Below are 16,216 nucleotides of genomic sequence, written 5' to 3' on the forward strand. Positions count from 1 at the left end.
TTTAGTTTTATAAGAATCTACCAGACCTCTTCACAAAGACGTTGTATCCTTTTACCCCCCACCAATTCTATAAGAATTCTAGTTGCGCCACACATTTGTTAGCATTTGATGTTTTCTGTTTTTAAAGTTTATTTATTTATTTTGAGTGAGAGAGAGCATTCATGTGTGCGTGAGCAAGGGAGGGGCAGAGAGGAAGAGAGAGAATCCCAAGCAGGCTTCATGCTGTTAGCATGGAGCTAGATGCAGGGCTTGATCCCAGTAACCGTGAGATCATGACGTGAGTCAAAGTCAAGAGTTGTACACCCGACCAACTAAGCCACCCAGGCATCCCTGGTGTTTTTAAAATTTTAGCCATTCTGATCAATGTATAGTTGCAACTTACTGTACGTGTTGGCTTTTTAAACTGTTTTGCATAGTATAACTTCTATGCCTTGGGCCAATACTTTCTTCATTGGATGTTAATGGATAGCTGTCATTCTTTGAGCTGTTCTGTGCTAAGTGCTAGGCTAGGTGTTTATAAACATCACCTCATGAAATCATACCATAACTCAGGAGGCAGTGTATTTAGTCCGCCATAACGGATGCAAAGTATTCGGGGCTTTAAAAAGTTAGACGTTTATTTCTGTACAGTATGTGTGTAAATCATATTGGATAGCTGTGGCAGCTAGCTCCATGGTGTTGGGACCTAAGCTCCTGCTATCTTTTTTACTCCACACTCCCTAGCAGGATAGATTGTAAAGGACTTTGGAAATTTGCAGCTGTATCTGATCTAAAAATTCTATTGCAATGGAAGAACAGGAGCACAGTGGCTGTTGGCAGACAGCAGGGTTTGCCACAGGTAAAGACAGATTAAGAGTCTAAAATAAACTTATCCGTGGTCAGACAGTTAGTGAGAAAGACTCTGGCCTTTTTGATTTCAGAGCTCTTGTCTGCATCATTACTCTGTAATCAGTAGTTCTCAAAGTGTGGTTTCCAGAACCAGCAGCATTAGCATCAGCTGGAAAGTTTTTAGAAATAGAAATTCTCAGAATCTGCCCCAAATCTACTGAAACAGAAACTTCGGAAAGTAGGACCCAGCAATTTGTCTTTTAACAAGCCCTCCAGATGATTCTGACGCTTGCTCAAGTTTGAGAATCATTGTTTTATATAACCATTTATGGTACTGAAGCGTAAGCATGAATTTAACAGTTACGTAGCATAAAATCAAGATATAATCAAAGATTGTATGAACAGGGATGATAGGAAGTCTATTGGTATACTATGGTAGGCCTGATTATACTGTTTAATTAAGGCAGTCATCAACTCAGTTTATTAGTATTAAGCTTTTTGCCTGTAAAATGAATTTTCTTTGTTACAAACATTTTGCATGACTCATATTTCTTATAAGGTATAATATTTTACATCAGTTGTTTCTTTATTTCTAGATTAATATTTCAACTGCTTCAACTGAAATGATTTCGTTATTCTATTTATCAACAACAGCTGGTTGAATCCATTAGAAGGTTTTTTTGTTTTTTTTAATTTTTTTTTTTTAAGTTTATTTTTGAGAAAGAGCATGAGCAGGGGAGGGACAGAGAGAGAGAAGGAGACACAGAATCTGAAGTAGGCTGTAGGCTCTGAGCTGTCAGCACAGAGCCTGACATGGGGCTCAGACCCAAAAACCAGGAGATCATTACCTGAGCCGAAGTCAGATGGTCAACCGACTGAGCCACTCAGGTGCCCCATTGTTTTTTTGTTTTTAATGTTTGTTTATTTTTGAGAGAGAGACAGAGAGAGCACAAGTGGGGGAGGGGCAGAGAGAGAGGAAGACACAGAATCTGAAGCATGCTCCAGGTTCTGAGCTGTCAGCACAGAGCCAGATGGGCTCAAACCCACAAACTGTAAGATCATGACCTAAGCCGAAGTCAGATGCTTAACCAACTGAGTCACCCAGGTACCTCTGAATCCATTAGAAGGTTAACCCTATTTGATTTGAAAGGCTAATTATGGATATATCAAGGAGTATTTTGGCTAAGTTTAAAAGGATTACCATATCAAAATGGCTAGCAAACTTTTTGGGAATAGAAAGAAGCTTATTAATTTTTGAAGGCTCTCCACACTCCTGCAACAGAGTGAAATAAGCGTGTAATTTAAACAGTTTATATTTAAATATATTTACTTTCTTCAATTTTTAAAAGTTGTATAATCTTTTATTTAACTTCAATTTAAAAATTAAGTATGCTAAATATAAAATACTAGATAATGGCAATAATCACATCTTTATTTTCTTGTTTATTCATAGATTAAAAAAGAAAGGGACTCTTTTCTGCTTTTTTTTTTGTTTTTTTTAAATATGATTCTCGGCTAGTTTCTCAGTTTAGGGTAAGTTAGTCCAATGACTAACAGTTGTAGCTCTTACATTTATTTTAAATCTATCCAGGGGGATGGGGGAGAGGGGAAAATGGATGATAGGCATTGAGGAGGGCACTTGTTGGGATGAGCACTGGGTGTTGTATGTAAGCAATGAATCACAGGAATCTACCCCTAAAACGAAGAGCACACTGTATGTTAGCCAACTTGACAATAAATTATATTTAAAAAATAATAAAATTTTTAAAAAATTAAAAATTAAAAAAAAAAAAGAATCTGTCCACTGCTCCCTGTAACCTCTGCTATTATATTCTAAACCTCCATCTGGTCTTCTGGTAATCCATTCTTGCCCTCCTCCTTTCCATTTTTCACTGTAGCTATAATGATTTTCAAAATGAAAGTTGAATCATGTTACTAACCTTCTTTAAAATTCTTTAATAAATCATTTCCTTTACCCCCTTTACCTTACAGAGAGCCCTTCATAGTCTAAGCTTTTGATGTTACCTTTCTCTCATTCTATGAGTTTCTCTCATTCTACCCTGGATCAGTTATCTATTGCCATACAATGCTGTAACAAACAACTGCAAAACCATGGTAGCATACCACAGTACATATTGATCATGCATGAGTTGGGGTCATCTGAAGTCTGGAAGCTGACCTGATCTTAGCTATGTTTAGTCACATTTGTTGGATTGACTGGCTGTCAGTTTAAGTAACTAGGACAACTCAGTTTTGCTCCATGGGTCTCTCATGCTCTGGCAGGCTAGACATGGACACATGAAATTGATCAGATCCATTTCAAGCTTCTGATCACAGCATGTCTACTGACATTCCTTGGGCCAGAACAGATCACATTGTTGAGCCCATTGTGGGTATAGGGCAGGATCACTTCACACACAGAGGGCTATGTGGTGAGACTACAAAGAAGGGTTAAGAAATGGGGCCATCACTGCAGTCTGCCTTGCACCCTAGCCTCTTATCCCATCTTTACATGTGCAGTTTGTTTAGGCAGTATTGAACTTACAGGCTTCTCTGGCCTTCACAGTTTTGCACGTGTGAGTTCTGTTACTTCTGCATTTATTCCTTCCCACAGGGCATATACACAGTGGATCCCGGACTTGTTAACCATCTTCTTACTTAGTAACAAGCTCATTTTTTTTCCCACTGTAGAAAACTATGAACAGGTGAATTTGTTAATTTTTTATAAAATACATAACTAAATAGGATATCTTTTTATTTGCTATTTTCCATAGCTGAACTTATGCCAGCAAATTGAGCATTTTATTTACAATGCATAAGTCACATGTGGACGTTACTTAATAAAGACTTGGGAAAGAATTTTTTAAAGTTTTAAAGAGCCAAGGGTGAAATAACTATAAGAAGTTATGAAAAGTCTCAAAATATTCAAGCCTTTAATCAAGTTACTCTACTTGTAGAGATTTATTGTATTTATAGAATTTGTTTTCATTAATCCATTAGATACTTACTGAGTTCCTAGTATATTTCAGTCACTTTTCTACACATCAAGGATATAGTAGTGAATTAAGCAGACCAAAATCTCCGGTTCACGGAACTTACATTGTAGTGAGGGAGATAGACCAAGAGAAAAAATAACAAATAAAAAACCTAATACACATGTAAAATAGATGGAGTAGAAAGATCTGTGAAGAAAAATAACCAGGCAAGGGGACCTAGGAGTGCCTGTAGGATCAGGATGGGTGATATAGTCAGGAGGCAGGGAGCCCCTCACTAAGAAGGGGAAGTTTGAGGGGTGCCTGGGTGGCTCAGTCAGTTAAGTGTTTGACTTTGGCTCAGGTCATGATCTCATGGTTCATGAGTTTGAGCCCCACATCGGGCTCTGTGCTGACAGCTCAGAGCCTGGAGTCCGCTTGAAATTCTGTCTGCTTCTCTCTCTCTGTCCCTCTCCTGCTCGCACTCTGTCTCTCTCTCTCTCTCTCTCTCAAAAATAAATAAACATTTAAAAAAAAGCGGGGGTAGTTTGAAGTGAACAGTCTGCAATTTGGCACCTGGGTGGCTCAGTCGGTTGAGCATCTGACTTCAGCTCAGGTCATGGTCTCGTGGTTTTTGAGTTCGAGCCCCACATCAGGCTCTGTGCTGATAGCTCAGAGCTTGGAGTGTGCTTCAGTTTCTGTGTCTCCCTCTCTCTCTGCCCCTCTCCTGCTCTCGTGCTCGCTCTCTCTCTCAAAAATAAATAAACATTAAAAAAAAAAAAATTACCAAAGGTACACAAAGATCATATAGGAAAGTGCTTATCCATATATTGATATTATGGTAATGCAAAATAAGAAACAGCCTAAGTTTCCAACAAGAAATAGGTAAATTATGGTACATCTGTATGAGAACACTATAGTATCTTTAAAAATTGTTGTAGAAAAAATATTAATTACATGGAAAAATGCTCAAAATATACACTCACATATAATCACCCACTCAGTTAAAACAAGATACAGGGGCATCTGGGTGGCTAAGTCACTAAATCACTAAATCTGATTTCGGCTCAGGTAATTTCTTTTCATGGTTCATGTGTTCAAGCCCTGCATTGGCGTGGAGCCTGCTTGGGATTCTTTCTCTCGCCCTTTCTCTCTCTGCCCCTCCCGCGCTCACAAGCTAATAAATAAATAAACTTAAAAATATATATATACAAAAGTTTTTGCTGTATGAGGCTTAACATATAAAAAAAGCAAGCATGAAGTCTGTGCACCCAGTTGTAAAAATTATAAAACCGATTATTTTTTAGGTGTTTTCTATTTTGTCGTGATTTTCTGTAGTCTTCTGTTATTCTACAATGAATGTATATTGCCTTTATGGGAAGAAATTAAAGGACTTCCCCAGTAATGAATTTACCACAGCAAAGTCCCTGTTACATTCACACTGTGAATCATGACTATTTTACTAACATAGTTATCAGATTTGATCTTAGGGGCATCTGTGGTCCTTTTTTCATATTTACCTTTTTCTACAGGTTTGGTGTTTATGTTCCTCTCTGCTGTTTCCACCAAGATAGTAGAGCTCATCTTCTTCTCACAGACTATAACTACATGGTTCAGCACCAGGCGGTAGAAGAGAGTGCCTCAACTGTGGGTGGCTTGGCCAAATCCAAAGACTTTCTCTCCTTACTGCTGGAGTCTCTAAAAGAACAGTTTAATAATGCCACGCCCATCCCCACCCACAGCTGCCCCCTATCTCCAGACCTCATTCGCAATGAAGTAGAGTGTCTGAAAGCCGATTTCAACCACAGAATCAAGGAAGTTCTCTTCAACTCTCTCTTCAGTGCCTACTATGTCGCATTTCTACCCCTGTGTTTTGTGAAGGTAAGTGGTTACTTTTGTATGCCTCCTGGATTTGTGTGTGAATGACATAAACTGGGTATTTCTTATTTAATCCCCCTTTTCTCTGTCTCCCCTTTGGCAGCCTGGATTGGTGGAGTTCGGCTGCATCTGGAGTGCACTAATACCGCTCCTGGTTGGCGGATAGGTATTTCCATATATGTGATGCACCCGTGGTGGTCCCCTCTTTTTTTCTTTCTTTTTTAAAGTTTTTTTTTTTTTTTTCAGTTTCTGGGGAGAATAAAACTTGTGTTTATAATAGAATCAGTATGTAGTAGTTTAAGAGGACTGAGGTTTCAGCCTATTGTAGTTGATCTTAACATGGTTAATCAGGAGTTTCCTTGAACTTAATCTAACCTTTATCTAAACTTCAATTTACTTCAGTAGAAAAGAAAAATGGTCTGGATGTCACTTGGGCCCAAAATCTTTTGGGACATTTTAGTGCCCTTTCTTTACCCTTTGAGAAGCACATCTGCAGCCGGATGGTCATTCACAGAGAGCACTCACCTCTTCTAGAAAGAAAGCACTTAAAATATAATTGCCTCTCCCTCCCAACCCTAATTCATACAGCCAGAAAGTCAGGTTGAAGGATTTTGGAGGACTCTGCTCTTGAACTTTCTGCACGGACAGCAGGACAACCAATGCATGTGTGACTCAGTGTGGCATTTGTCTGCAGGGCGTATGTACACGCACCCATCCTTACCTTCTTGCTTACCAGTGCATGGATCATTTCTCCCTCTTCTGATCTCTTCCAGAGTACCCAGTACTATGACATGCGCTGGTCATGTGAGCACCTCATTATGGTGTGGATCAATGCTTTTGTCATGCTCACCACACAACTTCTGCCATCCAAATACTGTGATTTGCTACATAAATCAGCTGCTCACCTGGGCAAGTGGCAGAAGCTCGAACATGGGTCCTACAGCAATGCTCCACAGCACATGTGAGTAGCCTGAGGGTAAAGCCATATCACACCTTTCTACATGCTGCTGATCATGTTTACTTGCTTTGTGTGTCATTCTTGTTCTTGGCTTTGAACATTTGAGGTTTTTTTTTGTTTGTTTGTCTGTCAACATGGATGCTTGTCATCACTCTAAACTGAACACAGGGGACATTAACTCATTCCCACCACCACCCCCCCCAGACCCTCCTTAAATGCCTCCTACCTTTCAACTGCCCAGTCACTCTAGAGTTTGTAATTTGTTTCCCAAGCTGTAATATTGGAGTTTTCTTTCAGTCTTAACCCTTTGCCCAAATTCACAGAGTCATGATATATTTTTAATTCTCTTTGGAAGACTGTAAGATTCATCTTCTCATCTTCATTGCCACAGCTAAATAGTTGCTAGCTAATCATCTCACACACCGGCAGCTAAAATTTGCTTCTCTCATCTTTTCTTTCTAATAAATGCAAATTTGTTCTAGTAATTTTCCTTGCTTCCTTTTTTTTGTTATTTTTTCCCCCTAAACTCACTAATGAATGTCTCTCTGCTTTTCCCATATTTAAATGAAAACTGTCCCTAATTGAGTTCTCTGTAAGCATTTCTCTCATTGTGTTCCCTTATCAGTCATTTCTCTGCATGGTCCCTGTGATCCAAAATGCCTAACTTTGGAACCCTTTGGTTCTCTCACTTCTGAGCCCTCACCATACCTTCCTCTCAGACCTGGACCATCTTCATCTTCTTCCCGTTTATAATTGGAACATTTCACAAACTTCATCATCTAGAAATTCTTTCCTAATTAAGTGGGACAGATTGAGGGGACCTTCCCTTCCCCTCTCCCCCTCAGAGTCCTCCCTTCAATTATCTGCCTTGATGTCTGATACAGATTAGCACAGGCCTTCAAGCCCAGGAACTGAAAGAGATTGGGCCAGGCTGAAAAGAAACCCGACTGTGGGCAAAGGACAGATTTCAATAAAAATTGAAAATACAATCCACAGTACTAGTACTGTGCATCTTCAGGCTCCTGATGGCACATGGCCATGAGGTGTATCATCACTTTAATGCTGGTAAGTGTGAGTAAGGCTGATGGAACATTTTCTGAACTGGGAAAGCTTCAGGGTGCTAGACGTTTTTTTTTTTTTTTTTAACATATCTAAAATGCTGTCCCAGTTCTTACCCTAGGAAACTAACATTTCCAAAATCAGCAAGAGATGAATTAACTTAGATTTTTTAAAAAGCTTAACCTGAAGATCCCCATCCCCACCCCAACTCCATTACATTGGTGCTGGAAAGAATGAAGCTTCTTCCGTAACTTCTTTTTCCTAGAGAAACTTCTATAAAAATAAACCAAGAAAGTGGTAAAAAGAAAAGTCTGTGTGTCAGTACCTTGTGTGTCTCTGTGTTCTGTATAGCTTCACACATATATGAGGCATTTGAAGTATGTGACAAATTGATATTCTATAGCTTTTGGGGATGTAATTCTGCAGTAAATGTCATGCTAATTCGACAGTATATTCATTTTCCACTACTCTTACTACCATCCGCTCTCTCTTCTTGTTGGTTTTCTCCAGCATTTCCATCCATAGATTTTGCTCACTTGGGATTGAGATGACCATCCACCTGCTTACATTCGATTTTCTGGCTCATAGATGCCTTACACATTTATTTTGGCTCATTCTCCTAAGCCTCTTAAGTCCCTTGACACTGAGTTAACTGTATCACTTTGTAACATCTCTACTCTATAGCAGTGAAGTTATGATAATAAATACTTTCTACTCTTTCCAGTTTGTGCAATTACTGTATTCTCAGAATTCAGGCAGATGAAGCCTTGGATACTTAATCCCTTCCATAGAAATGTAGTTGCCCTTGCCAGACACTGTCTTAGCTGTTATTGCCAATATGCTAACATTGCATTTCTTTCTCCCTTAGTTGGTCAGAAAATACAATATGGCCTCAAGGGGTGCTGGTGCGACACAGCAGATGTTTATATAGAGCCATGGGGCCTTACAACGTGGCAGTGCCTTCAGACGTATCCCATGCCCGCTTTTATGCAAGTACCACTTATTTCTTTTCAAACATAAACTTAGTGGTAAGCATCAGGAGGCCTCTCTGTGCGTAAGCACCTAGCACAGTGCGTAGCACATACGGAAATTAATACATGGTAATTATCACTACTAGTATAATAGTCCCTGTCTTTTGGAAGTGTATTCTGAAAGGCAGTTTTAAGGTCAAATACCATTATCCCAGCTTCAGCAGCTTGAAGTTACACTGGAATTTGTTGAGTCTAGTATTACTTGAAACAAGTAGGCAATTATTTAAGACTTCCTTATTTCATCTTACAATATTTATTTGTAATAGTTTGGTTTAGTGGTATCTTTATTGTATTGTGTATCCTTAAGTGACATTTGATGTAGTAATGTAATGTTTTTGTTTTGTTTTTTGTATTTGTCATACATATCACCTCCTTAAATTACCTTGACTTCCCTTATCAAAGTAAGACAAATGCCATGATCTCTGGCCTTTTACTTTTTCTGGATTAAAAGGGGAAAAGGTTTATAAGTTAAAAAGGAAGAAGCAGTAGACATCCACTAGACATCTAGCTGGACATCCCAGCTTCTCTTCCATTTGAATTTATACCCTGGATTATGTTCTATTTGATCTTTTCAGTGTCCAGGAAATTCTGACTCTAGGAGGCAACAGTATTAACTTATAAGAGAAAAGCCAGCTGATCAGTGGCAGTGGGAAAAAGAAGGTGCATACAGAGGACTGTTCATAGTGCAGGGCATTGCCTTTGAATGAAGATTACATTCTAAGAAAGAATTGGAGGCCTTTTTGGGGGATACTTGAATCTCTTCCTCCCTCCCAGTTCCGTGGGAGTGTACATTGGCTTTCTGGTTAGGTAGGCATTCGCTACTAAGGCCTTTCAATTAAGTACTGGGAACTCTGTATCAGGGCTGGATGCTTGTAAATACCATTGTGGAAGGTGGGGCTGGGTAGGGGCTGGGAGGAGCACGGAGAAGGTGAAAGGCTCTTGAATGAGGAAACTACCAGCAACTCCTTCTAGACTCCTATGGGGTTGCCTTAAGATGGAAGAGTAGACTTAAGTCACGGCTGCATAATCATTTGGTTTCTACACAGAATATTTAATTCAGTCAGCTGACTTCCACAGGCCATTAATCACTTCTGTTGGCCTGGGCAGTCCCCTTGAAACCTATAATGACCAGGTATTCTACTGGAGTTTTCTGCTTGAAAAATTAGTGTTTTCCTTGCTAGTGTGTTGAACAGCTGAAGAACTGGGCAAAATCCAAAGAATAAGGATTAGGGAAGTTAACTTATTACCTGACTTTGCATGACCAAACAGGTAAATCAGTGCTTCTCAAAGCGGTCCTTGAGCCACTTGCATGTAAATCACCTGGCCCACTCCTTAAAGTGATTCAGGACCCCTCCCCCAGACTTCTGAATCAGAGTCTCTGAAGGGTTCCAGGAGTTTGCAGCATTTATAGATTTGGAAATGATTCTTAGGAACACTGAAGTTTGAGAACGCTCATTTAAAATATGCCTACTACCTGTAACTGTTAGAATTTAACGCCTTTCCTCACCATTCTACTCATTCAGTTTATAGCTTAGTGGCACATTTAATTTTAATTGCTAGAATTGCCACAGAAACTCCAATTGCCTGGGTCCTTTTAGAGTATTAAATCTGAGCCAATTTTATACATTCTATTACTAAATATCATATACTAGAACCCAGGGTAAACAGTTTCTTTCTCCCAAAGAAGGACCCTAAGAACCTGGCTACCTTTCATGATAATTAGGCTTTATTCTCAAATTTGTGCCTTGAGGTCCAAATTAGTTTATTTAGATATGATATATCACCATTGCTACAATTTGCACCCTATGACCTCTATCTTTCTATTCATAATGCATTTTTATTAGTAAACCAGGATTTAGCCACTTAAAAAATTTGGTAGAGGGGTGCCTGGGTGGCTCAGTCGGTTAGGTGTCCGACTTCGGCTCAGGTCACGATCTCACGGTCTGTGAGTTTGAGCCCCGCGTTGGGCTCTGTGCTGACTGCTCAGAGCCTGGAGCCTGTTTTGGATTCTGTGTCTCCCTCTCTCTCTGACCCTCCCCTGTCCATGCTCTGTCTCTCTCTGTCTCAAAATAAATAAATGTTAAAAAAAAAATTAAAAATAAATAAATAAATAAATAAATAAATAAAAAATTTGGTAGAAGTGAATACAGCAGCCCTGTTTTTAGCCAAACTCTAATTCTGACTGAATTTTCCTTCTTTCCTCATCGTCCTGTATGTGCACCCTATTTCTCAATATCCAGAAAAAAAAATCCAGCAGAAATTTATGGTGTAGAGGATTTGAGTCATTGATGATGGTGGGTACACAGTTTAAGGGAAAATTAAGAAATTATTGTATTGATATTTCAGCTTGTAAGACCTCCCCTCTCCCCAGACTTGTCTAGTGTAGGTGTTTATGTCTCAGACCAGCCCACAACTAACAATGATTTTTACATTTTTAAATGGTTTACATTTTAAACGGTTGTAAACATCTATATAATATCTTCAATTTTTGCCTCTTGACTTGCAAAGTCTAAAATATTTCCCATTTGGTCCTTTATCCAGCCCCTGTCTTAGATAAATATACTTTGGATTATCTCAAATAGAATATATACCCAAGATATAATTTAAGAAAAATGTTTAGAGGCAGAGTTCTTTTGGGTATAATCCTTTTTCATGTCTCAGGGCATTGAAATAAAATTTATTTCATTATTCCTTGAGCAAAATGGGAAAGGTTTGGGTCTCTACAGCAAGAAATAGCCTGATTGATGTTCAGTAAGCAGATCTATATATTATTGCACATAGGAACCTGTAAATATGAAATTATTTTAGGAGAAAATGTGAGAAGACTACAGTATTTTTCTGTGAAATAACGTTTTGTTTTTAAATCTCTTTACAGTTCCTATTTCATCGTCCATTAAGGCTGTTAAATCTGCTTATCCTTATTGAGGGCAGTGTCGTCTTCTACCAGCTCTATTCCTTGCTGCGGTCAGAGAAGTGGAACCACACACTTTCCATGGCTCTCATCCTCTTCTGCAACTACTATGTTTTATTTAAGCTTCTCCGGGACAGAATAGTATTAGGCAGGGCATACTCCTACCCACTCAACAGTTATGAACTCAAGGCAAATTAAGCTGCCTCTCAACAATGAGGGAGAACTCAGATAAAAATATTTTCATACGTTCTATTTTTTTCTTGCGATTTTTATAAATATTTAAGATATTTTATATTTTGTATACTATTATGTTTTGAAAGGTGGGAAGGGTAAGGGATATTAAATGTATCCATAAACAAGGTGATGTGATCTTTCATGTGTTAGTACATTTGAATAATACACAGGACGAGAGGTGTGCCTCTGCAGTAAAGAGATTGATTTGTTTGTGTGGCTCTGGAATAACTCATTCATTTATGAACACATCTCATATATCACTTAACACCATACCTTTGGTGTGTCTACGCTGCTTCCAGTCCTAATTATCTTTAGTCCTCGGTTGGCCCGACTGCTACAGAAAGGGAAGTCAGTGGAGTCGCCTGACAGCACCCAGTCTCTTTCTCTTTGGCTGGCTAACTGTATTGGAGTACATGGAATAAAGATTGGGTTATAGTCCTGGGTGGGGTTCTCTTTGTTGCCTACTGGGAGGAAGCATTTCTGAGATAGGAACTCAGCATTTTGTTCTGTTCAATGACATTTAAAAATACTTACAGATAAGCTACTATCCTGAAACTCAGGATTTTGTGGTCATTTTCCCTGTTCTTTCACTTCTTTTGCCTCTTAGATTTTCCTTTTATTATTAGCTATTTGTAATAATATTTTTTAAGACAGTCTTTAGAACGAAAGACCATATCATGAAGGAGATGGTGTATGGCTGGACCAGTGGGAGAAGATGAGTGTAAAGCCATGTGGGCTGGCGTATAGGCAGACTGAAGATACCAAGTAACTGGAAGAATGGGCAAGTTCTCAGCTAAACAATCTTGGATGCAGTCTGGACAGCAGCCCACAGCATGTTTGGAGTTATAAGCAGAAGTGAAATAGAAGAAGTTACCTCTTTGTCCTCAGATAATTTGATCTATGCCTAAAATGTGTTTTTAATTTCAAATTCCAGAACCTCTATGTTTGTGAGCATTAACCTTTTTTGGTCCATGTCCATATTCTCAAGAGGTGATCTACTTAGTCAATTGATGTCACTAGTCATCTAAACTTCTGAGGCCTTGTCTTGAGAGCCTGAAATGTATTCTCATATGTTTTCTGTGCTTTGGCTTTTTTACACTGTGAAGTTTTTGGTGAAACACAATATGACCTATGAAGTAAAAAGACCAATCATGCAATTCATAAACTGGCTCTGAAAACAATTCTTGCAGAAGAGTTCCCAACAGGTTTTCAGCAAAGGCAGCATTATGAGGAGTGCGTGTCTATATACAGCTATCCAAGGTGACAGCTAAGTTTAACCATTTTCCCCTTAAATATTTTGACATGTATACTTTTTGTTGTTTTTAAGATACATTATTTGGCAGTCTGAGTCCATTCAGCTATTCAACAAATACATATTGACCACCAGGCACAATATTAGGCACTGGGAAAATAACAGTGAAAAAGAAATGCAAAGTTCCTACCCTCATAGAACTTACAATATGGAGGTGCAAAATGTGCCGTAAATAAATTCATGTGTATTATCTCCTGGTAGTAATAAGTGTGGTAAAGAGAAAATAAATCAGGGCAAAGAAATAGTGCCAGGGGTGGCATTGCTAGAAGACGTCTTTGAGAAGATGATTTCTGAGCAAAGAGCAGAGCAAAGAAGCAAGACTGAGCCATCTAAATAATTTGGGGAGCATTCAGTAATACCAAAGACAGTGGCCTGAGGTGGGAACAATTTTGGTATATTGGAAAAATAGCAGGTAACCACAGTGTATTGGCTGCTTTTGTAAAGTGGCTCAACCTAAATAAGGTGGTTCTTGGAGTGGAGGGAGGCCATCTCAATATTCTTTCCTTAGATAGGGTTTCTTTTGACCCATAAACATTTTGAAGAGATTACTTGACAGCTCAGAGCAAAATGGGTGGTCTTGGCACATCAAAATGGCTCTAACTTGGTTCTATCAGCTCAGATAGATCTGATTAAAGAGAACAGACTGGCTCTCCTAAGCTGATCCCCTACACTCCTGCCTGCCCCTTCTGGTTTGACCTGTCTCGGCCATATCCTAAATGAGTCCTAAATCAGGAGGACCAGATGCCAGGCTGGCTAAACAAATGAGTGAATATAAGAAATAAAAATTAGTTTGGGCTAATGAAATTTCAAAGTGCCCCCCCCCCCCTTTGCAGATATGACAGCATCAGGGAGATAAAAGCCTCCAGTGCAACATGCTCCTACATATTTCAGCTGTCCTTTGTAGGTGCCACATTCAGATGTAGTTCCCTGTGTATCCCTTTACTTATGCGTCATGTGAAAGAAAGTACATCATCTTTGCTTGGTGATTAGGAGATGCATACTCAGTAAAGAATAGCCTTTTGGTGACTGTTTATATACTGGGAAATTAAGTGGAAAAAAATGGCATAGCAAAAGATCAGTTGGGTGAACTTTGGATACAGGAAAAGGAGAAAGATGCTTGGCCAGTTTGGGTGGTTTAAGGTGGGTAAGTAGAGGAAAGCAGTTCATAGGCATGAGCATGATGGGAATGTTCCTTAATATCCTATTTACTCTGATTCCGTGTTCTATTCCTTAAGCTTCTTTCCCCTCCCTATCAGTCATCACCACCAACCCTCCCCCATTTCTATTTACTGAGCAATTACATATCAGACACTGCTGGGTGCCAGAGATAGTGATGTTGAGCGTTCATTAATAGAAGACAGATAAGTAATTATAACACAAAGGTGCTCAGAAAGGTGCAGAGATGATGCAGAAAAGAGATTTATCAACTTTGCTTGAAAGCTGCAGTGTCATGAAGACTTCACTGCAACAATAACACATAAGGAGCATTTTAAAGGAGGACTGGGAGTTGACCACTTAGATGAGGGAAAGAAGGTTCATGTGGTACGAACAGGACATACAAAAATCCAAGGCATGGACTTGGGCTAGTTTAGTGGGTTTTTAAAAAAGTTTTTATTTATGTATTTTGAAAGAGAGAAAGCATGAGTCGGAGGGGCAGAGAGGGAGAGAGAGAGAGAGGGAGAGATCCCAAGCAGGCTCCGCACTGTCAGTACAGAGCCCAATGCGGGGCTCGAACTCACGAACCGTGAGATCATGACCCGAGCCAAAGTTGGAAGCTTAACCAACTGAGCCACCCAGCATGCCATGGACTTGGACTAGTTTTTAAATAACCAGTTCAATAATGCTAGCGAGATAGGCAAAGGATAGATTATAGAAAGACTTGAATTCCACATAGGTCACAGGTTCTCAAAGGTGTGATCCTTGGATACTACATCAGATCTAAGTCGGAATCAAGAGTGAAGCCCAAAAATGTGCCCCTTTCACAAGCACTTCCAGTAATTCTTAGAAGTCTAGGAACTGAAGGCAGCTAATGAAAGATTTTAAACTTAGGAGTTAGGACCCAGAGAGTTCTCAAAATGTAATCTCTGGGTCTGCAGCAGCAGCATCACCTAACTGTGAACTGCTTAGAAATGGAAATTTTTGAGCCCTACCCAAAACCTACTAAGTCAGAAACTCTGGATAGAGCCCAGAAATCTGTTTTAACACACTCAAGGTGATTTCGATGAGATCCACCATCCTTAGACAACTTTGGCAGCAATATGTACAATCTGGAGAATGGACAGATGTCAATGAGACTTAAAGCAGGGAGATCAGTTAGCCAACCATTTAAAAAGTTCATGTAAGAGAAGGTGAGAGGGGGTGGGGTGAGGTGTCAAAATTGTGTGGGTGATAGAAACAGTGGGGTGAAAGGGAAGGACAATTCTGGTGAATAAAAACATTTTAGAGCAGAGAGGAAGAGGAAGCTTTCAAGTGAACCAGACTAAGGAAATGGAGGTCTAAGAGACAAGGTGAACTAGTGTTTCAAGGAAGAAATGATCAACAGTATCAAATATGAGAGAAGAAGGAAGTCAAGAGACAGAATTGACTGTTGATGTGGTTATTGGATCATTGGTGACTTTAGCCAAGAAATTTTAATGGAGTGATGGGGGTGGAGGTCAGGTTGCAGTTGGTCCAGAGCAGTGAATTGGAATGAAGAAGTTGTGAATTAGAAGGTGTTCTTGGGAGCCCTTGGGAAGAGGAATAGCAATTCCTGTGAGCTAGAAGGAAGTTCGGGTACATACATATATGGATGAGAAGGTGCTGGTGGGGGGCAGGGGTATTGAAGAAACATCTGACAGCATAAACTTGTGAAGTAAGGGGCAAATTGGGGGGGGGGAGGGGTGGATCAACCTAGGAGTGGGCTTAGAATAGTGAAATATCTTTTGTTTCTGGAATGAGGGTACTGATGAGGTGGTAAACCATAAATTTTCAAAGGCTCTCCTGCCACGGTTTTAAATTTTTCTCTGGTCTAATTCAACAATAAGTAAAAGAGTG

At 39.5% G+C, this 16,216-nt stretch overlaps 1 protein-coding gene across 1 annotated transcript in view; it reads left to right on the forward strand.

Annotated features, from left to right (window-relative positions):
- TMEM39A (transmembrane protein 39A) overlaps window positions 1-12,081 on the forward strand; it is a 30,688-nt gene extending 18,607 nt beyond the window's left edge. Inside the window, exons 6-9 of the mRNA XM_058731315.1 lie at window positions 5,333-5,681; window positions 6,452-6,639; window positions 8,564-8,684; window positions 11,602-12,081. Coding sequence (XP_058587298.1) covers window positions 5,333-5,681; window positions 6,452-6,639; window positions 8,564-8,684; window positions 11,602-11,835 — 892 coding nt within the window. The 3' untranslated portion in view covers window positions 11,836-12,081. The remainder of the gene's footprint in view (window positions 1-5,332; window positions 5,682-6,451; window positions 6,640-8,563; window positions 8,685-11,601) is intronic.
- Window positions 12,082-16,216: the final 4,135 nt, after the last annotated feature.

Source organism: Neofelis nebulosa, chromosome 5 (assembly GCF_028018385.1).
Source record: "Neofelis nebulosa isolate mNeoNeb1 chromosome 5, mNeoNeb1.pri, whole genome shotgun sequence".
Classification (NCBI taxonomy): Eukaryota; Metazoa; Chordata; class Mammalia; order Carnivora; family Felidae; genus Neofelis; species Neofelis nebulosa.